The sequence below is a fragment of the Capsicum annuum genome, chromosome 11 (genome assembly GCF_002878395.1).
Source record: "Capsicum annuum cultivar UCD-10X-F1 chromosome 11, UCD10Xv1.1, whole genome shotgun sequence".
NCBI classification, from domain to species: Eukaryota; Viridiplantae; Streptophyta; class Magnoliopsida; order Solanales; family Solanaceae; genus Capsicum; species Capsicum annuum.
In genome coordinates, this window is record NC_061121.1 from 46,787,524 (window position 1) to 46,809,203 (window position 21,680).

The 21,680-nt window shown below is 36.6% G+C and overlaps 1 protein-coding gene across 2 annotated transcripts; it reads right to left on the reverse strand.

Annotated features, from left to right (window-relative positions):
* Positions 1–457: 457 nt before the first annotated feature.
* On the reverse strand, positions 458–11,480 carry LOC107848038 (putative oligosaccharyltransferase complex subunit CG9662). Of its 2 annotated transcripts, XM_047399640.1 has the most exons (3): positions 11,006–11,449; positions 10,324–10,557; positions 458–2,523 (listed from the first exon to the last, which is right to left on the reverse strand). In XM_047399640.1, exons 1-3 carry the CDS (start codon positions 11,250–11,252, stop codon positions 2,507–2,509), a joined length of 498 nt encoding a protein of 165 aa, XP_047255596.1. In that variant the 5' UTR covers positions 11,253–11,449; the 3' UTR covers positions 458–2,506. The 2 variants fall into 2 exon arrangements, with proteins under 2 accessions (XP_047255596.1, XP_016548180.1); XM_016692694.2 differs by lacking the exon at positions 458–2,523 and having other exon boundaries at positions 10,069–10,557; positions 11,006–11,480.
* Positions 11,481–21,680: the final 10,200 nt, after the last annotated feature.

The window sequence follows — 21,680 nt, forward strand, 5'->3', positions numbered from 1 at the left end:
ACAAATGATAGATGAATCACGTTACAATATTATTTTTTGTGTCAGCACTTGTAAATTTTTTATCGAATATTTAATTTTAAATAAGTAATTCATGAATACATGTCTTTTTTGGTCATTTGCCTCAAAAAAACACTTGTTGGAAAAAATTATTCAAACACAATCTGTTCATCAAAAGTACTTTTCAAATGAATTTGCCAAACACAAATTAATTTTTTTCAAAAGCACTTTTTCTAAAAAGTAATTTTATAAAAGTGTTTCTCAAATAAATTATTTTGTAATAGCAATCCCAAACGGGCTCTAATATAAGTAACCTTTTGTACATGCGACGCCTTCTGACGGAGTTGGGTACAAATCCTGAAGGAAAAGTATCATATGATCACTTCTAGTGAAGAATAAATTAGGTTTATTGCAAGAATAAAACGTTGGTTTTTCGTTGGCGCAGAGAAGCAAGTTGTACAATGCTTGATGATTGTGAAAGACATTCAACTACAGTTCGTACACTTCAAATATATATGTATGTCAATGCACCAACGTAAAATTGAAAAATGTTGCAAAATTGGTACCCAGTTCAGACACTCCTCTCTCTCTCTATACACATACAAAAACACACACACACACATTACTGTTTTCTACAGCTGCTGAACAAGGGAGCTAATGGAACTTCAACTTCGAAATAAACAATTGTAAAAGATCTCGAGATCAATTCATATGTTGTGCATTAATCACCAGCGTCTAGCTCTTCTGTTGACTAAGAAAATTAAAACATTTCATTAGGCTGCCAGTCAACATTTGAGGGTTCAATCTACCTAGATTACACCCAATTAACCTACGAATCTAATATACGTAAAAAGAGCAGTCCAGTGCACTAAGATTCCACTTAGGCACGGGATCTGGAGAAGGCTGGACCACAAGGGTCTTCTATTGTACGCAACTTGAATTTGTGACCTCCTAATCACATTGCAGCAACATTACTATCTACACTCAGGTTCCCAGCCCGACTCCAACATACATGAGGCCCAGAATGTTGATTAGTGCAAATCAATCAAAAGTTGCAGCACAAGCTTGAGTTTAATTTGCAGTAGAGCAGATTCGCACGAGGGCATGATGTCCTATAATGAAGACAGGTGAAGCTTTTTTTCGTTTTGTTATCAAAACGCTGCTCAAAATATGTATGAAGGCGGAGGAAAGACTAAGACAGTCACCAAGCAATCAGATTCAGTTAACACACTTCAATAACATTTCAGGTACAAAAAAGATCTTCCTCTTCTTTCTAAACATCAAAGAGATGGAAAAAGATTGATACAGACCTGTGAGATTGTGGTCATCATTAAGCAGTGAAGGCAAAGATGCATCAGCCATTCAACATAGGAATTCATGGAAGGGTATTATGCCATCATCAGAACAGGTTCAAGTGAGATAACAAGTACCAAGAAGTAAAAGATCCACATGATGCAGGGAGCTTAGTGAAATGAAGAACGTCTGCAAGTCTGGGACGGATAGAACAAGGGTTGAGAAACTCTAGTACACGAGCTATCAGAAAGTCTAAACGAACGATTAACATGATGCATATCTCAAATATTCACCTACTAGGCTCCAACTGCTATAAGAAAAAAACACCCCTTTAGAAATGCATTCTGCATTTTTGTCAGCAGCTTAAATAATGCTTCTGCATTCTAGATGCATCGACCTTTGAAGGGAAAACCAGCAACCAGCTAGTAGTAGTTCGATGTATCTATCACTGTAATACAGTATGGCAGAAGACCTAATGCATCTGAACCATGCTGGACAATCCATAGATTCAGAAGGTCATCCTCTAAAAGTTATTCATACAAGCGAATCAGAAGAGGGTGAAATTGAAAGAGCTGAAAGCACTATGGAAACTCCAGGGTTGACCCTCATACAAAATAAGGAACCTGATAGTTAATATGAGCTTGAAAACTACAAGATCGAGAAAGGTGTACCGCAAAGCTATAATTACAACGTGAATTAATGAAATGACATAACAAGGAATCCAAGCATAACTTGAACAAAAAAGAACTTGAACAAAAAGAACAAATGTGGGACTTAAGAAGGAAACCAAATCAAATGAGGGAATAATTGAAACAAAAAGAGGAAGAGACTTTCAGAAAAAAGACTTTGACATAGCTGTAAAAAGGCCCATCAACTAATGAAACGAACATGTCGTTTGCCCATTCTTTCTCACTGGGAATGTGTTTCCGTCCTTTCATCAGATGATTGGTCAAAATACTTCAACAGTTCTAACATTTAAGAAACCCCTTCACCTAGAAGTGTATCCATTGATAGGGAATCAAGGACCTCCATAAAGAGGAACAGACATTCATATAGTTCACCATTCTAATTGAGATAAACAACCGGTTACACGATAAGTTAATCAAATGAAAACCAGTTGTTGCTGATACCTTCTTCTCGGTTCCTTCTTCCATAACCAGAGCTAAAAAATATTCTTATAATGTGGTCTGGTTGAACATGAGCACAAATGCCTCATCTATTCATCCAAAAAACCTAAAAAAAAAAAAACATTACTACTCATATGATACTAGGAAATTTGCAACTAAAACATTGCTTAAACACACCTTCGTCTTGCAAAAGTTTTCTACCATGCATTCAAAGAACCAAATTGCACATAGTTCATATGTTCCAAATCTATCAAAAGCCAAAAATACCCAAATAAACTTTTGTTACTTCTACTCTAGCAAGAATATCACGTATCAACTTCGTAAATCGTGGTGTTTGGGCCAGCTTGCACGCACCTCGACTAATTTTAGAAGATAATTGCCACCTCCCAACAGCAAAAGGAGGTAGCTAAGTCCACCAAGGCTAGACCATATGGGAAGAAATCACCTAGTGGTTCGCGTATGACGTATCATTCTCGCTAAAAGAATGATAAACTAAAACCATTAAGAAAATTTCTCAAAGCCACAAACTGATTTTTTTTTTTTCAGCTAAGATAAGTTGGGATCTTATTCAGATAAACAACTTATTCAATACAAAAGCAATGACAATAGTTTTCTACTATGCATTCATGAGATGCAAGATTGCAACAACAACATAATAGCCAGTATATTCCCACCCAATGGGGTCTGGGGAGGGTAAGTGTACGCAGTCCATACCAATACCTCAAATGCGAGATAGAGATGTTGTTTCCAATAGAACCCCGACTCAAAATAAAGCAATCTAAGATAAGGAATAGTAATAGAACAAGATACAATGGAAATTAACATATTCAATAATACCAAATGCAAGATACTCCAAGGACACATCAAACATACAACATCCTAACTCAGACTAACCTTCTACCCTAATTCACCTCCTCCACCAACTTCCAATCCAAGGTCATGTCCTCGGTAAGCTGAAAATGCTCCACGTCATGTCTAATCACGTTCCTCCAATATTTCTTTGGTTTACCTCTACCTTGCTTGAAACCATCCCTAGCCAACCTCTCACACCTCCGCACTGGGGCATCCGTACTCCTCCTCATCACATGACCGAACCATCTCAACCTTGCTTCCCTCATCTTGGCTTCTGATACGGAACAAACAAAGGAACACAAAATCACACCCCAAAACAGTCCACAAATCACAACAAATCGTGGACCAAATGGGGACCTCTCTCGGATTCACTATCTAGAACAAGAAAGAAGAGGATACAAGGTGTTAATACACCAAAACAGCCAGCCAACAACAAGTTTAGCAACACAAGATGAAGCTCCACAATATTACAATAGCAACAAGAACAAACGGGTTACATTAACAACACAAGAAGCCGAAACTAAAACAAGATACAAGATAGGTAGTTAGACAAGTGTTGATGTAGTCTTAACAACCCAAGAGCATATTCCACTCTTGGACCTTTAAAACTTCACACAACAAACACGTAACTTTTACAATTGACACAAGAGAGGCGTCCACCACCCAAGCACCAACGTATCAAGCAAAATGCAACACACAAGAGAATCCACCCTTATGTTATGCCCTAGTTTCAATTGGACTCTCTCTCATTCTAAGAGAAGTATTCTTCAATAATAATGATCAACTAAAGAAATAAACCCTACAATGTTCTATTTATACTACATTACAATAATAGACAAAATGACAAAAGGGCCCTTTAGTGACTAGTCTTCAAAAATACTCAAAAGTGTCATGCTCATGATCATACTTGTATCATCCTCTCCATCTTGAGAGGAATTTGCCCACAAATTCATAACCTCACCTCTTTTACAAAGGCACTTCACAATCTCCTTCACACGGCCACACATCTTCTACATCTTCTTCGTCTTGCATTTTAACCTCTTTTGGCTCTCCATCTTGAGGCTTGCCATCAACCTTAGCCGATTCACTACTTCTTCCCCAAGATATTACAATTTTTCCTCCCTTAGGATCACGTTCCTCCGGTTTGGGCACTCACTAGCCTTGTGCCCCCATCCTTGGCATTTGAAGCATTGAAATCCCTTGGGATTAGAAGTAGAATTCAATTTACCTTCATACCTTGGAGGGTGTTTTTGGACAACCTTGGTGGCCTCGGGTTGGGTAGCCATGAATGAGTTATCTTTGAGCTCCCTCTCAACCTGTAAAGCCGCATGGAAGATGCCATCTATGGTGTCGAATTTGTGAAGCGTCATGCGAGTGGAGATGTCCTTGTTTAACCCAACCTTGAAGCGCACAATGTCATGACTTACTTGCTCGCCTCGGTGGTCAAGTTTCAACATCAATTGTTGAAATTCATCGTAGTAAGCCATGACACTCTTGTTCCCTTGCCTCAGATTGTACAATTTAGCAAGGAGCTCATGCCTATAAGCGTCGAGCAAGTACCTTTGTCGCATAAGGTTCTTCAATCGAAACCAAGGAGAAGGTTGTCCCCCAATCATCTCATTCCCAAACCGTTTAACATACTCCCACCATGTATTAGCATACCCTTCGAAGTGAGCTATAGCATAACAACTTTTTTTTTCTTCGGTGTGAGATCATTAAGTTGGAAGATCTTGTCACAAGATGACTCCCATGCAAGGTAGGCTTCGGGATCACTCTCACCTTTGAAAACGGGAAGGCTCACTTTGATAGAATTGAGACCTACATCTTGGTTTGGGTGGCCATCTCTCACCTCTCGGCCTAACTCCCCATGTCTACGCCTCATTCTTTCTTCCCTCAAGTAAACATCATCATACGGCCCATAACCATCATGTTGTCCTCTTAACATGGATGGGTCTATTTGGGTTAAGTGGAGCTTGTAGTGGCGGGATTGGATTTGGAAAGTGAGGTCTTTGGTCAAGTGGAGTTTGGATGGGAGGGTTCAGGTTTGGTGATGGTATTTGGGTTCCAAGCCCTTCTTGTTAGACTTGGTGGAGTGGAGGATGGCTTGGTCTATCTTGTTCTCGGCTTTGGGAGTAAAGATTGGTTTGATTTATGGCAATTGGTGTATATTGCATTTGGTGCAAGGTCTCGAGAGTATAAGTTGGGGAAATGTTTTAAGGGGTAGAAGGTCGACTCCTTTGACTTTCCACACGTTCTAATCTCCCACTCATTGATGCCACATCCATATCTAATTTCTCAAGACCCACATTCAACCTAGCCACATCTCGGGACGTAGTTTCAAGGCGAGCCAAAATGAGATTGATGGCATTACTATCCATTGTATGAGCATTTGAAGCCTCGGGTTCCATTGTGGTGGTATCAAAAATAACCCTTCAAGTTACGGTCCAATCAAGATACCAAATTAGTCCGCAACGTCACACAACAATACAATGCAAAACCTACAACACAAAACACATGTTATTGCAATACAACCTCCCACAATGAGATCCCACCTTCAAGTTTCTTCAAACTCAAGCTCAACATTGGTGGATGGCTCAAATAACCTCCAATTTAGCTCAAATTCGAATCTTATACTCCTATAGTGTTAGAGAACACAAATCTAACACTAAAAACACAAGAAAAACGCAAAATCAAAAACTCAAAATTTGACCTAGGATCAAAAACGGATTTAGGGGGGATTTTCGATTTTGACACTTCTTTTTTTGTTGGAATTTTCAATTTCTCTACTCTAATAGTGTTAGGGAACAAGATCTAACACTAGAAACACACAAAAATCAAGTTTTTTGAAAGACCCAAAAAACATGAACAGTAACTTTTTTTTTTCAAGATAACAATCCCAAGATTGATTTTGTTGGAACAAAATCAAACCTTGCTTTGATACCAAATGATACGGAACAAACAAGAGAACACGAAATCACACCCCAAAATAGTCCACAAATCACAACAAATTGTGGACCAAATGGGGACCTCTCTCGGATTCACTATCTAGAACAAGAAAGAAGAGGATACAAGGTGTTAATACACCAAAACAGCCAGCCAACAACAAGTTTAGCAACACAAGATGAAGCTCCACAATATTACAATAGCAACAAGAATAAACGGGTTACATTAATAACACAAGAAGCCGAAACTAAAACAATATACAAGATAGGTAGTTAGACAAGTGTTGATATAGTCTTAACAACCCAAGAGCATATTCCACTCTTGGACCTTTAAAACTTCACACAACAAACACGTAACTCTTACAATTGACACAAGAGAGGCGTCCACCACCCAAGCACCAATGTATCAAGCAAAATGCAACACACAAAAGAATCCACCCTTATGTTATGCCCTAGTTTCAATTGGACTCTCTCTCACTCTAAGAGAAGTATTCTTCAATAATAATGATCAACTAAAGAAATAAACCCTACAATGTTCTATTTATACTACATTACAATAATAGACAAACTGACAAAAGGACCCTTTAGTGACTAGTCTTAAAAAATACTCAAAAGTGTCATGATCATGATCATACTTGTATCAGCTTCCACCGAAGCCACTCCCATCTTATCTCCAATAACCTCATTGCATACATTTCAATAATCAACACCTATCAAAAACAACATATTCAGTGTAGTGTAACCCCATAAAGTGGGGCCGGGGTCTGGGATAAAGTGTACGTAGACCTTACCCTACCTTAGAGGTTGTTTCCGATAGACCCTCGGCTTAAGGAAAAATAGTCCAAAGCAATCCCAAAAAGGAGTAACGAAAGTACAAGAAACAACATATAATAACAAAAACAATTGACAGTAACAAAACTATACAATAATTGTGCTACAAGAAACAACACGTAGTATATTATGATCTTTAGCGAAGGATTGAGTCACAGGACGATGAACAAAAAAGTCTGAATCAATTGATTTCAATTTTCCCTTGCCTTTGTTTGTATTCCTAGGTCGACCTATTTGTAGATAAATTCAGCTCGTTAAAGGGAGGTTGAAACCTTAGAGTTCACTATAAAAGAGAACTCTGATCTCTTCAGCTCGTTAAAGGGAGACTGAAACCTTAGAGTTCAATGGAAGAGAGAACCCCAACATTTGTTTTTGACTGAAACTATTCATACGTATTATTCCTCATATCTCCCTTTAAATAAGAGTCTTATTACATCAATAGAAAACCTAATCCTTATGAAACTAGGAAACATAAAACCCTATTCTAGAATAATAAATAAAGCTACTTAAATATAAATACACAATAAATAAAACTACTTAAAATATAAATATATAATAACCATATTTCATGCATCCACAACATGAATCCCCTCACGTTGAAAGAGCTTGTCCTCAAGCTCGAATTTCAATGCAGTCATTTAGAACTTCTAGAATAGTGTCAACTGAATCATCCAATTCCAACCATAAAAGTTGTTTGAACTGGTGAGTTGCTGAATATAGTTCGGCACAATTATAGCATAAAAACTTAGCTTTTCTCTCTACCATTTCTGCATGAGTTAATCGCTTGACAAAAGGGATTTGATTGCTGGTTTGGGTATTAGTCGAGTTAAATGAGCCGACTAAACTAGTACCAGATTTTGTCGAGTTTGTTGTGCTGCCCAGATATGTCCGAGACTACTATCATGTCCCTTCGCTAAAATTACTTACTTTCTATTGTTGGTGTTATTGTTCTAAAGCCCTAGATACACTCATGGTCGCTGATAAGTCAGGTTGTTTGAGCAACTGCACATCTAGTCTATTGAATCATCCAACCACGCCATAAATATACCCACGTGCACGTGTTCTGGAATAAGCTCATTAGCCTTAGACAACTCTTGAAACGGATAATGCCAAATTTCAACTGAACTTGTTTGCCAAAAAAGCTAATTAGCCCACTGGGTTGCTACTTTCAGGAGGTCCAAATCATTGGAAACAATGTTTCTGAAATTTTTTCCAACTCATTGGGCCGTTTGCTCGTTTTAGTTGATAGCACCATAATTGTGCTTCTCCCAACATGGGAAACCTGGCCACTCCAACCTTTTTCGCTTCCATTGTATGTTGATTTTCAAAAAAGTTCGCAACGATGTGCCCAAATTGATGGATCGTCGGTGTCGTCATGAGTAGGAAAATCCATCTTCACATACCTTGGTACTGTCGAATATGAATTACCTCTTGTTGGATGAATCTGGTCGGCTAGTTGAATAGGCAGTGTAGCAGCAAGAGTTGTTGATTTGCCAGTTGTCAGGGCACTACTCGACTCAGTTCCCTGCGCTGCTGATTTTGGGAGCCAATTCCATGCCAAAAAGTTATTCTAGGATGACTTGGACAATTTTTTCACCTGACGCATTGTTCCATCGCTGCAAGTTTAGAATCCATTAGGGTTTCTATAGTTGCACGTTCTTCTTGAAATCTGGAATTAATCTCATTGTCCATTGTGTTAGGCTCTGATACCAAATTGTTATGATCTTTAGCGAAGGATCGAGTCACGGGACAATGAACAAAAAGTCTGAATCAATTGATTTCGACTTTTCCTTGACTTTGTTGAATTCCTAGATCGACCTATTTTGTAGATATATTCAGCTCGTTAAAGGAAGTCTGAAACCTTAGAGTTCAATGGAAGAGAGAACTCCGATCTCTTCAACTCGTTAAGGGGAGACTGAAACCTTAGAGAGTTCAATGAAAGAGAGAACTCTAACCTCTTGTTTTTGATGAAAACTATCCATACGTATTATTCCTCATATCTCCCTTTAAATATGAGTCTTATTACATCAATAGAAAGTGTAATCCTCATGAAACTAGGAAGCATAAAACCATATTCTAGAATAATCAATCGAAAGCCTAATCCTTATGAAACTAGGAAACATAAAACCCTATTCTAGAACAATAAATAAAGCAACTGAAATATAAATACATAATAAATAAAACTACTTAAAATATAAATAAATAATAACAGTATCACACACATCCACAACATAATGTCAGAAGCCAACATTATCAGAAGCCACAAATACACAAATCAACTTCACTTACTTCTTTCCTACAAAGAGTATCATAAAAGAGTGACAAACTAAAACCATTCGGAGAAATCCTAAAAATAATATACTGCTTATTAAAAACAAAGAGAAAAGCTAAAACTTTCAGCAAAGATAAGCCGGGATCTTGATACGAATAAACAACATACTCATAACATAAGCAATGACAAAAGATTGCATACATTTCAATAACCAACATCTATTAAAAACCAAAAAAAAAAAAAAAACAAATCTACTTCAATTACTCCTGTTCTACAAACAGTATCACCAGAACTTCTTGTTTCCGATGGCAAATCTATCAGATTCTTAACAAGTAATATGCCAAGCTCTTTAAACTTTAAAGAGTGACAAACTAGAACCATTAAGAGAAATGCTAAAAACAACATCCTGCTTATTAAAAACAAACAAAAAAGCTAAAACTTTCAACGAAGATAAGTCGGGATGTTGATATGAAAAAGGGCAGCCCGGTGCACTAAAGTTACCGCTATGCGCGGTGTCTGGGGAAGGGCCCCACCACAAAGGTGTATCATACGCAGTCTTACCTTGCATTCTGCCAGAGGATGTTTCCAAGGCTTGAACCCGTGACCTCCGGATCACATGGCAGCAACTTTACTAGTTACTCCAAGGCTTGAACCCGTGACCTCCTGGTCACATGGCAGCCTTACCTTGCATTCTGCCAGAGGCTGTTTCCAAGGCTTAACTTTGTTGATATGAATAAACAAAATACTCATAACATAAGCAACGACAATAGTTTTCTAGCATTCATCAAGATTGCATACATTTCAACAACCAACATCTATTAAAAGCCAAAAAAACCCAAGTCAACTTCACTTACACCACCAAAATTTCTTGTTTCCGATGGCAAATATACCAAATTTGATCAAACAACGAGGAGTAATAATTAAGGTAAATCCTAAAAATAACATACTGCTCAAGTGCTAATCTCTCAACGAAGATAAGCCGGAATCTTGATACGAATAAACAACATACTCATAACATACGCAATGACAACAAACACAATCCCAGCTGATGCAAATGAAATCTTTACACTCTTCTCCCGATTCTTATCAAGTGCCAAATCCAAAAGCACAATCCCAATACCACCAAGTACAAACATGAACCCGGACGATAATCCTTCAATAATATACTGACCATTAACCCGACCCGGCATAAAAACCACCGGTTTAACAGCACCAGTGAACCGGTCTTGCGTTGATCCAATGCCTGGCAGTTCAACAATGTAGCGTAAGAGACATGAAATACGAAAATACAACAACAACATAGCCAGTATATTCCCACAAATTGGGGTCTGGGGAGGGTAGGTGTATGCAGTCCATACCACTGCCTCAGAGGTGAGATAGAGAGATCGTTTCCGATAGTCCCCCTTTAGCCGTTCAAGAGAAAAAAAAATATTCTCCCTTTTCTAAATTAAATTTTAATCTAAAAAAAACTAAGTTAATCTAATCTAATTTAGATTTGAAACACAGTCAAATTGACTCACGGAAAATGAAGGGAGCACAATGAAACTATGTTACTCAGACTCTTCAAAAATGTCTAACAGGTGCATGTGGGATCCTTAAAATTAGTGCATTTTTGAAGGATCCAACATGGGTGCGGCATCATTTTTTTGGAGAGTCCAAGCAACATAGGTACTATATTAACAGAGGAATACCTGGCGGTTCAACAATGACGTCGTAGACGATTCCCGAGACGACCATGAAGTAAGTGAGAAGGATGAATGTGAAAACTGTCATGGCGGAGGGGAGAGTGATTGTGGGGATTTTGAGACGGAGCTTTGGTGGGCGGAGGAAGGAGAAAGGGAGAATACGGAGGATGTGGAAAATTGGGTCGATGGAGTAGTCATCTGATGGATCGGAATATTGGGTTTTGGTGGTGGTGGGTTCGGATTTCGGTGGCATTCTTGATTTTCCGGCGGGGGTTTGCGGTGGGGTAGATTTGCTGAAGTGTGATATACGTACGCAATTTATGGTGGATTTGCAATTAGTAAGACTATTTGTTCGTAGATTTGCACAGTGCGAGTGTAATTTGGGGGAAAATGCCCAAATAGCAACTTACATGTAAGGGGTTGTTTGGTACATCCGAATGGATAAATAATGATATGAGATTATTTTACACTTCTTCCATTTCTTTTTATTTGGTACATTTCGATTGGGCACACTCTTTAACATATCGCTTACTCTTATAAAATTAAAAGTAATTTTATCAATATTTCTCCAATTTAATTTTATACATTTTTCCAAATTAGTAAGAAGGAAAAATTACATATATACACAAGATAACTATTACTTGTTTGTTATGAAATATAAAATAAAGAACAAGAAGAATGGAGAGAGAAAAGACTTCTTATTGCTAATGAGGAATTCTCGAGGGGATGAATTACAATAAAGGAAATTCCTTTATTTTTAGGGGAAAACTAACCTTTGGATTTCTACAGCAACAACAAACCCAGTATATTCCCACCAAGTGGGGTCTGGGGAGGGTAGAGTGTACGCAGTACATACCGCTACCTCCAGAGAAATAGAGAGGTTGTTTCTGATAGACCTTCGGCTCAAGATAAAGAAAAGTAGGCCAAAGCGTAATTAAATAAGAAGCAAGATGGATGGCATAACATAACAAGGAATAAGACACATAAAAATAGAAGTCAGAGCAATAAGAAATAAAATAAATAAGCGCAATAGGAGAAAGAGACCCACGCCCGCCTGACCGGGTTCCTATTTTTGGACCCAATCCTAGGTTTACCAGCCCGACTCAACCTGAGCTCTTCTAACTACTTACTAAAACCACGCACACAACCTAGCCTTCTACCCTTATCCGCGACCTCTACACCTTCCTATCTAGGGTCATGTCCTCAGTAAGCAGAATCTGCTCCATATCATGTCTAATCACTTTCCTCCAGTACTTCTTCGGCCTACCTCTCCTTCTTCTAAGCCATCTAACGCTAACCTCTCCCACCTATGAACTGGGGCATTCGTGCCCCTCCTCATCACATGCCCAAACCATCTCAACCTTCCTTCGCGTATTTTATCCTCCAACAAAGCCACTCCGACCTCCCGAACGGTCACATTTCTGACTCTATCCCCTCTGGTAAGTCCACACATCCAACGCAATATTCTCATTTCCGCTACCTTCATTTTTTGAATATGGGAGTTCTTGACTGGCCAACACTCTACTCCATATAGCATAGCAGGATGGATTGCCGCTCTGTCGAATTTACCTTTAAGCTTTAGTGGCACCTTCTTGTCACACAACACTCCCGAGGCGAGCCTCCATTTCATCCAACCAGATCCAATACGGTTAGAGACATCCTCATCAATCTCGCCATTCCCCTGAATCATAGACCCAAGATACCTAAAACTATCCCTCTTTTGGACCTCCTGGGAATCCAACCTTACCACGACATCATCGTCTTGCCTCACCCCACTAAACTTATATTCCATATATTTCGTCTTGGACCTACTCAACCTGAACCCCTTAGATTCAAGGGTTTGCCTCCAAACCTCTAACTTTTCATTCACATCCGCCCGCGTCTCATCAATCAGTACTACATCGGCAGCGAACAACATACACCACGGCACCTCTCCTTGAATACTCTGTGTCAACACGTCTATCACCAACGCAAACAGGAACGGGCTAAGAGTCGAGCCCTGGTGCAACCCTGCCTCGACCGAAAAATGCTCTGAGTCTCCTCCCGCCGTTCTCACCCGAGTCTTCCCTCTATCATACATGTCCTTAATAGCTCTAATATACGCCACCGGGATCCTTTTGGCCTCTAAACATCTCCACAGAACCTCCCTCAGAACTTTCTCATAAGCCTTCTCCAAGTCGATGAACACCATATGCAAATCCTTCTTCCTTTCCCTATACTGCTCCACCAATTTCCTCACCAGGTGGATTGCCTCTGTCGTCGAGCGACCGGGCATAAAACCAATTTGATTCTCCGAAATGGGCACGATCCTCCTCAATCTCAACTCAACTAACCTCTCCCAAATCTTCATAGTATGACTCAACAGCTTGATATCTCTATAGTTAGTGCAACTCTAGATGTCTCCCTTATTTTTATATAACGGAATCATCGTACTCCACCTCCAAGCCTTCGGCATCCTTGCCGTTTAACTTTTTCATAAATAGACATTCACTATATATGGTAAAGTAAACATTCACTGTATATGGTAACTAGACATTCACTATATATGGTAATATATATATATATATATATATAACACCCCCCCCACCCCTGAATGTTTAATTGATAGATAATGTGCCTCATTAAAACTTTACTAGAAAAAACCCAGTGGAAAAAAAATCTAGTGAAGAAAAAAGAGTACACATCTCTAACAATACGCATATAGGCTGCCTCATTAAAAACCTTACAGGGAAAACCCAGTGGGACAAAACCTCGTAAGGAAAAAAGAGTACAACGCGTATTAACTTCTCCTAATGAGAACATCCTTGAGCCTTTGCATCTCGATCTTGTGCACTAGCTTCTTGAAAGTTGCAATTGAAGGAGACTTGGTGAATAAATCAGTCGCATTGTCGCTTGAACGAATCTGTTGCACGTTAATATCACCATTCTTTTGGAGCTCATGTATGTAGAAAAGCTTTGATGAAGTGTGATTCGTTCTATCTCCTTTTATGAATCCTCCCTTAAGTTATGCTATGCATGCTACTTTATCTCCGTATAAAATTATGGTACATTTTCACATTTCACACCACATTTTTCTCAAATGAGATATATCCATACTCATTCTCAATTTGCTTCATGAATAGCTATTATCTCAGCATGGTTCGATGAAGTGTCTAGATAGACTGCTTTGTATATCTCTAAGATATGACAGTATCCCCACATATGAAAATATAGCTTATTTGAGATCGGGCTTTATACGGGTCAGATAAACACCCAACTTCAGCATAACTAACAAGATTGGGACTATAATCTTTAGAATAAAATAAGCTCATATGTTTGATCACATTCCGATATCTCCTAGTAGGAGCAGAACTATATATATCTTGCTAATAAATTGATCGAAAAAGGCTTGGCATGCCTTGTAGTATTTGCAACATACATTAGTGCACCAATTGCACTAAGATATGGTACTTCATAATCAAGGAGTTCCTCATTCTTTACTTAAGGTCGGAATGAATCTTTATTCAATTATGCATTTTTCTCATTGAAGCAAATATTCTATTGCTTTTGAAAACTCTCCAAAGGTTTCAATAATTTTCAAGCTATAAGCTTATAAAATATAAAGATTATAAATAAGTATTCCAGTAACTTTTATATGCTTCAAACATTTTGAATCCTTAAAAAGTTTTCATATAAATTTTGTCAAGTAACAATATTCAGCATTTCATGCTTGACATCTTCAAGTGTCTGGACTGCAAATCAAATAAGTTTTATGCTTACCAAGATGCATCCTTTCACGTCACTTGACAAATATTTCCAATTCAATATGCTTAATAAACATAAAATTCATATCCTCGTAATCTCTTACAATATTGCGTCAATATTGTATCAAAGATATTGATGATATAACATTTCGTATCGATTCACAGTGTGACATAACATTTTGAGATCTCATCACTTTATTGTTTCCAGGTACTTGAACCTCTCATAATATTTCATGAAGTGTTATGTCATAGGCTCTTCAAAATCACATTACTTTCTTATTATGATTATTTGCTCCTTATCCTTTTTAAGAATTATTTCATTTGGAATCGATTAGTCTACCATGTTTTATGTATGCATAGACTTTATCCTTTAGAGACATAAAATAAGAGCACTTGTGGCTTAAATATGAGATACTTTCGGTATTTGACTTGAATTATCTTTTGAATAAGGATCGGATGATAATTCCTAACATATTTCATAGCTGCTTATAATCTCCTCCTTATGTTAGAAAAACTAACATGCATCCTCCATTTTCTTTAAGGAATCCATCTTTGTACATTATGGTATATTCATTAATCATATAACGCACATCAAAACTATTAAATGGACAACATGTGATTTCTGACTGAAAACCAACATTGAGAGGGAACTAATCATAATTTATTGGTTTGATGCATACAAGTACTTTTGTATATAATATTTCAAACCAACACATAAAGTTTTTGTTCTCATTAACAATGGTTCAACTATTTATCGAAGACATTCTATGCCAAATCAACATTATCAAGATGACTTGTCTTGATTACACAATCTGAAAATTATGCTCTTATCTCAATTTCACTGAGCAAGTAGCTTTATCAGCTTTATGAATGTCAAACTGCAGATTGACAATAAATGTACATGCGATCATCTTATTGATGCATCTTTTCAACATATCGGTGAACGAACCCATATTCACCTTTTATAATTTTTAAATTTTAAGGGATCCAATCCCAACATTAGTTGGTCCAACCAATTTATCATGAGAACAAGCAACATTAAAAGTAATGAAGAATTTTCTAATTCTCCAATATATGCTAAAGACTCAGTATGCACATCTTTGAGATGTCGCAATCGTTCATATCAATTTATGAACTTTTATTCTAGCAAACTCCGAGTTTACCATGACATGTACCTTTTACTTTAGTAAATTTCAGATTTACTATTACATGAATAAATTTCAGATTTACTACTTTAGAAGTAGATTTCAAGTAACTCTTCTCAGTTATTCAGCCTCTTTTGGAGGTGAATCGCGATACCATCACAATCAAGTGCACGTTTGCATTAATAAGCGTCTCATTCCCCAGGAATGAAATATAATTGTGCCTTAAGCCTATCAAATTATGATACCTTATAGCCTCTTTTAAGATATTGCTAATTCAGGAGCAAATCGAGGCATACATATGGTTGTAGAAAAATTTTCTCTAACATATCTTATAATCATGATAAGCGTGTAAAAATATTATCACTTTTGATAATTATTATCATATTGTCCCTCCACGCTTATATCCACGCATTCAATTACTTTTCTTCTTTCAGACATATTATGCACTGCTACCACATTCCCCTTCAAGAATAGAGCAAGTTGTCAACTTTCAGATTCATCATCTATTGCTACCATATTCATTTCATGGAATAGAGCATATTAATGAGATATGTTTCATGACTTTTCACCAAACACCAATTATTTTGCCTTAACCATCATTATATCATCAATATAGTGTATTGAGATTCAAACTCAATATCTTATCCATATAAAAAAGTGTCTTAGGTTATAATTTGATGGAACTTGAACCCAACATCTTATCGTATGGTGCATTGGAACTTTTAACCCAATGTCTTACCCTTTTAATGAGATGAGATTTAAATTCATCATTGTCACGCCTCAAATCCTATTGGGGCGGACTGGCACCCATAACCGAGGAGGTCTGGGAGAACCATCTCATAACCTTATACTTCCCATGCATACCTCTATGACAACCTAAAATTCGGACAACATCATGTCGCATATAAATGGGAATAATCACCTGTATAAGCTCGAGCACACATATATATGTATATACAATACTTGGCCGTTGGAGCCATCACGTCTATTAACAAAATACCACCTTGACTGTACATTAGGTCTACAAAGCCTCTAGATAATACACAGAGTTTAACTAAGGTCGGGACACACCCCGCCATATAACTAACTTCTATACAATACCAAAAGTGACTGGATATGACACGGAAAGCCCCGAAGTAAACTGGAGCTCACCAAAAGCAGCTAGATATCCTGGCTCCTACTTGTGCGGTGTATGAGCTGAGGTACCTGTGCCTGCAGCATGAAATGCAGGTCCCTCGTGGGGGACGTCAGTACAAAATATGTACTGAGTATGTAAAGCTGTAGATAATCACATATGATATAGGAGCTCAATTGAAATAAAAAACAAGTGAATAAATCGTAATAAGAGTGGACCACACTTACTAGAACTTGTGACAACCTGTACATTGTATTTATTTAATCACTTTACCTTCGTTCTTATCATCTTTGTAATCATTACTGTACTGTACTGTGACCATTAGGCTGCCTCCAGTACATATCAACTGGGATCGACCCATGCTAGGCTTATGCCCCTGGGATACCACCCATAAACACATAACTAGGGATCGACCCATGATAGGCTTATGCCCCTGGGATACCACCCGATAAGATAGAACTTCCATCACTTAGTTCAATTAATCTTTGAGATTGTTATTTCGGTCGCCACCACATTTTTTATACTTTGAAACAATGATACATCAATAAGAGACATATAAATAGACCATCAATGCAATAACAATGAAGTAAAAACTCATTGGCACATCAATAAAGTGTTTTGGAGTCATCAATGCCATAACAATGAAGTAGGAACTTATTGGTATATCAATGAAATGTTTTGGAGTCATTAATAGCACATGGATTTTGTTTGAGTAACCGGATACCTTCTGACATTCATTAGTGCAATAAACATGTAAGATTTGGAAAACAAGTAAGTATTGGAATGTCTTGACATCTTGTAGGGTGTAAATAAGTTCATTGGTAACGTAGGACATCATACAAAACCATTATGGATCACATGTTACTGAATAACTTTGGAAACTTTCTTAATAGAACAATTGTTCATTTTCATGCCAAAGATATGGTATGGAGTATGCTTTACATACCTGACTGTCAACCTTCAATACTAGTCCCAAATGGACTTCTCGTCTTTTCGGATTACTTATCTACAATGAACATATATAGCAATCTAGTATTAGCGATCAAACGTCACAATTCAATTATTTGAATTCACCAAACTAGTGGTTAAGTAGTAAGCCTTAATTACACCATAAAGGGTGTCACTTTAACCCTCTTATACTCCAATTACATTCACATACCATGCATATTCATATAACATCCTCCAATATCAAGTTTAGATTCATTTATCCTTCCAACAAATCCATTAAACCAAATTGAGCCATAGAGATAAATAATCATCAATTCAATAGTATATCACCATATCCACCTTCCATAACTCAATTACCATATCCACCTTCCACAATTCAATACAACCAAACCATGCAAAATAGTCCATAACCCTATTTTCATCACCTTTCAATAACAACCAATACATATAATCCTCTATCACACATATACATATGGAAGAGAACAAAGGCAAACAATATTCATACCTTAGAATTCACCTCTTGATTATGCAATCCTGTTTGCACAAATAATAGGTGTCGTTCGAAGCTCTCGAGATGACAAACGCAGTTATCGGATTACTTTGGAATTTCTACGGTTGAATCAAAAGTAATTTCAAGGTCAAATTTGGCTAGGGTTTGTTCTTTCTCAATGATTGATGATGAAAATGAGTTTTTGAACTCATATACATGTATATATACACATATTCTCGTCCATAATATCATAGGGAATGACCAAAATGCCTTTAAAATTTAAAGAATGTCAAATCTGTCCTTTGGTGGACTGTTTTGATAAGCTAAAGTAGATCGACCATAACTCTTTTCTCTAATATCGGATTTGGGTGAAATTGGTATCGTTGGAAATATAATTCAAAGGGCTTTCATTTTATATAAAGTAGGCCACCCAATTCGTCCTGTACAAGGAGTTATGATCGTTTGAAGTTGACCCTAAAAATCTGTTTTGAGAGGCTGAAGTAAAACGAGTATAACTCATTACTCAGACGTTGGATTTGGATGAAACCAATTGCATTGGAAAGAAGACTCAAATATATTTCTTTTCATAGGTCGCAGCTCTCCTAGTTCATTATATTAAGGGAGTTATGATCATTCAAAGTTGACCCAAAAAAATGGCTGGCCTCAGTAGTTTGTGTGCAGGAAATTTTCCTGCACATTTACTATTCCCAATATCCCGGCCACTGTTTTATAGTTTCGAACGTGCTCGATTATATCCGAAACCTATCCGTTTTTGGAAATCTTTATATCGTTGGAAAGCTTATTCAATAACCTTCGTATGGAACCATCGACGGGCAAATTCCGGTATAAATAAAATAAAATAAAATAAATTCCATATAAATAAGACCAATACACGTACTTGAATACACCAATATATGTACTTGAATACAGGGTGTTACAATCATCATATCTTTTAACAATATTGTTCTTCATGAACAAATTAAATGCATAAGTGGTTCCAATTTTTTCTCAAATCCAACAATAATTATATCATTAGTAGCAAAAGACAAATAACATAAGAAATTACTGACCTTAAAATTACCTTTAGATTTATAATCTCACCTTGTTTGACAGAGTCTCATACTGATAATGTATTATGAAATATAAAACAAAGAATAAGAATAATGGAGAGAGAAGAAACTTCTTTATTTCTCATAAGGAATTCTTGAGAGGTTGAATTACAATGAAGGAAACCCTTTTATTTCTAGGGGAAACTTACCTTTGGATTTCTAACTTTTCCATAAATAGACATTCACTATATATGGTAAAGTAAACATTCACTATATATGGTAAGTAGACATTCACTATATATGGTACGTAGACATTCATTATATATGGTAATATATTTATGACATTATTACATAAAATTTGTTATTTGAAAAGTAATTATAAAAATCTCATATTAATTACATAGAATCCCTTTCTTTTAGACTTTCTTTCTCTCTTCTGACTCATATATCCTAAAACATCTTATTTTAGCTCCATTATTGCACTCTTTATTTTACGCCTAATTTCAAGCTACGTGATTTAGGGGGTTTCAAATTTGTTCAAATGAGGTCTATTATTTCAAATTATTATGAAAATAATTTATTTCATAATAAATTTTCATATAATCAAATAATGCATTTTATTTTAAGTCATTCAAATTTGTTCTATATTATAGAAGAGGGATCCATTATTTCTTCTATACCTTCATTTGACCTATAATATGCATTACAAATTATTATGGAAATAAAATCAGATTCAATTATTTCTACAATCAACGAATTGAAAGTTGATTTGAACTATAATATCCAAATTATTTCTCCTTTTTGGTTGCATGTATGATTTTATCAAATTATCTGATTTTGCAGTGTCATACATAGAAAGTAAAGTATAATAAAATACACTTGTATCATACATAGAAAATAAAGTATAATACATTCTCATACATATAACGCATGATGTTGTTGGAGTGTAAATCATACATATAACACTGACATCATACGTAGAAAGTAAAGTAATACATTCTCATACATATAATGTGAAATGTTTTTACTTAAATATAAATCATTCATAGAAAGTAAAGTATAGTACATTCACATACCTATAGAACATATTGTTGTTGGAGTGTAAATCATACATATAATACTGGCATCATACATAGAAAAAAATATGTAATACATTCTCATACCTGTAAATTTCATAAACAATGTCAAAATATCATTCAAACTGGGTAATGTATTATAATTTCTCATATAATATTGTACAAGTTTTTACCAAAAAACAAATACACTAAGAGGGGGCGGAGGCGCCGTTGGCTGTTTGTAATGGCACCAGTGGTGGCGATAGTGGGAGAGGAACAAAAAATGACGTCGATCTTGGCGGCTCGTCGTCCTTGCGTGTTCACCAGCATGAGGAAGAGTGGAGCGGTGAAGGCACTGTTGACTATTCGTGATGGCATCAGTGGTGGAGACAGTGGGAGAGGAACGAGAAATGACGTCGATCTTGGCGGCTGATCACCCTTGAGTGTTCACCGGCGTGAGAAAGAGGAGTAGAGCGGTGAACGACGGTGACAGTCGTAAACCAGCGGCGTCATCGTTGATTTTTTTAGGGAGATAAGAGAGATATTTTAGGATATTTTTTTATTCGAATTACAGTTACTATTTTTAAGAATCCACGAAAGCAGAACATTAATTACTATCATTATTAAGGTAAGAGAATAATTGGATCTGATTTTATTTTCATAATTTAAGGAGAAACAGTTTCCTCATACATTGGAGTTATGTATGAGTTACATTGACATGTATATGTATTTTCTCAAATCTGGGAGAGAGAAAGTCAATCCAAGATCAAATGTAATTAGTTTCATTTATGATGGGATTTATGTTGTTTTTATATTTATCGATCAAAGATATAACAAGAAATTTTTATTCAAACTATTCTTAAAAGATTTAACGAAGTAAGTATTTAGGAATATAAGCACAACCCAAATAAAGCACTTAAAAGGGAATGAATAGAGTACTATCCTCTACATGGTATAATAATCTAATCATTTTAGTATAGATAGTTGGATTAAAATGTCCACAACTAGTTAATACCTCATACCAAACATGGGATGAAATTGATACAATTCAAAATGCCTCTGGACCTTTAGATGGGATGATAATGAAATTAGAGGTGCTTGACGACCCTTTATTGC

Coding starts and splice junctions, on each gene's coding strand:
- LOC107848038 (XM_016692694.2), bottom strand. CDS start 11,252: ATGCCACCGAAATCCGAACCCACCACCACCAAAACCCAATATTCCGAT. Junction 10,558..11,005: donor CGTCATTGTTGAACCGCCAG/GTATTCCTCTGT, acceptor TTGAACTGCCAG/GCATTGGATCAACGCAAGAC.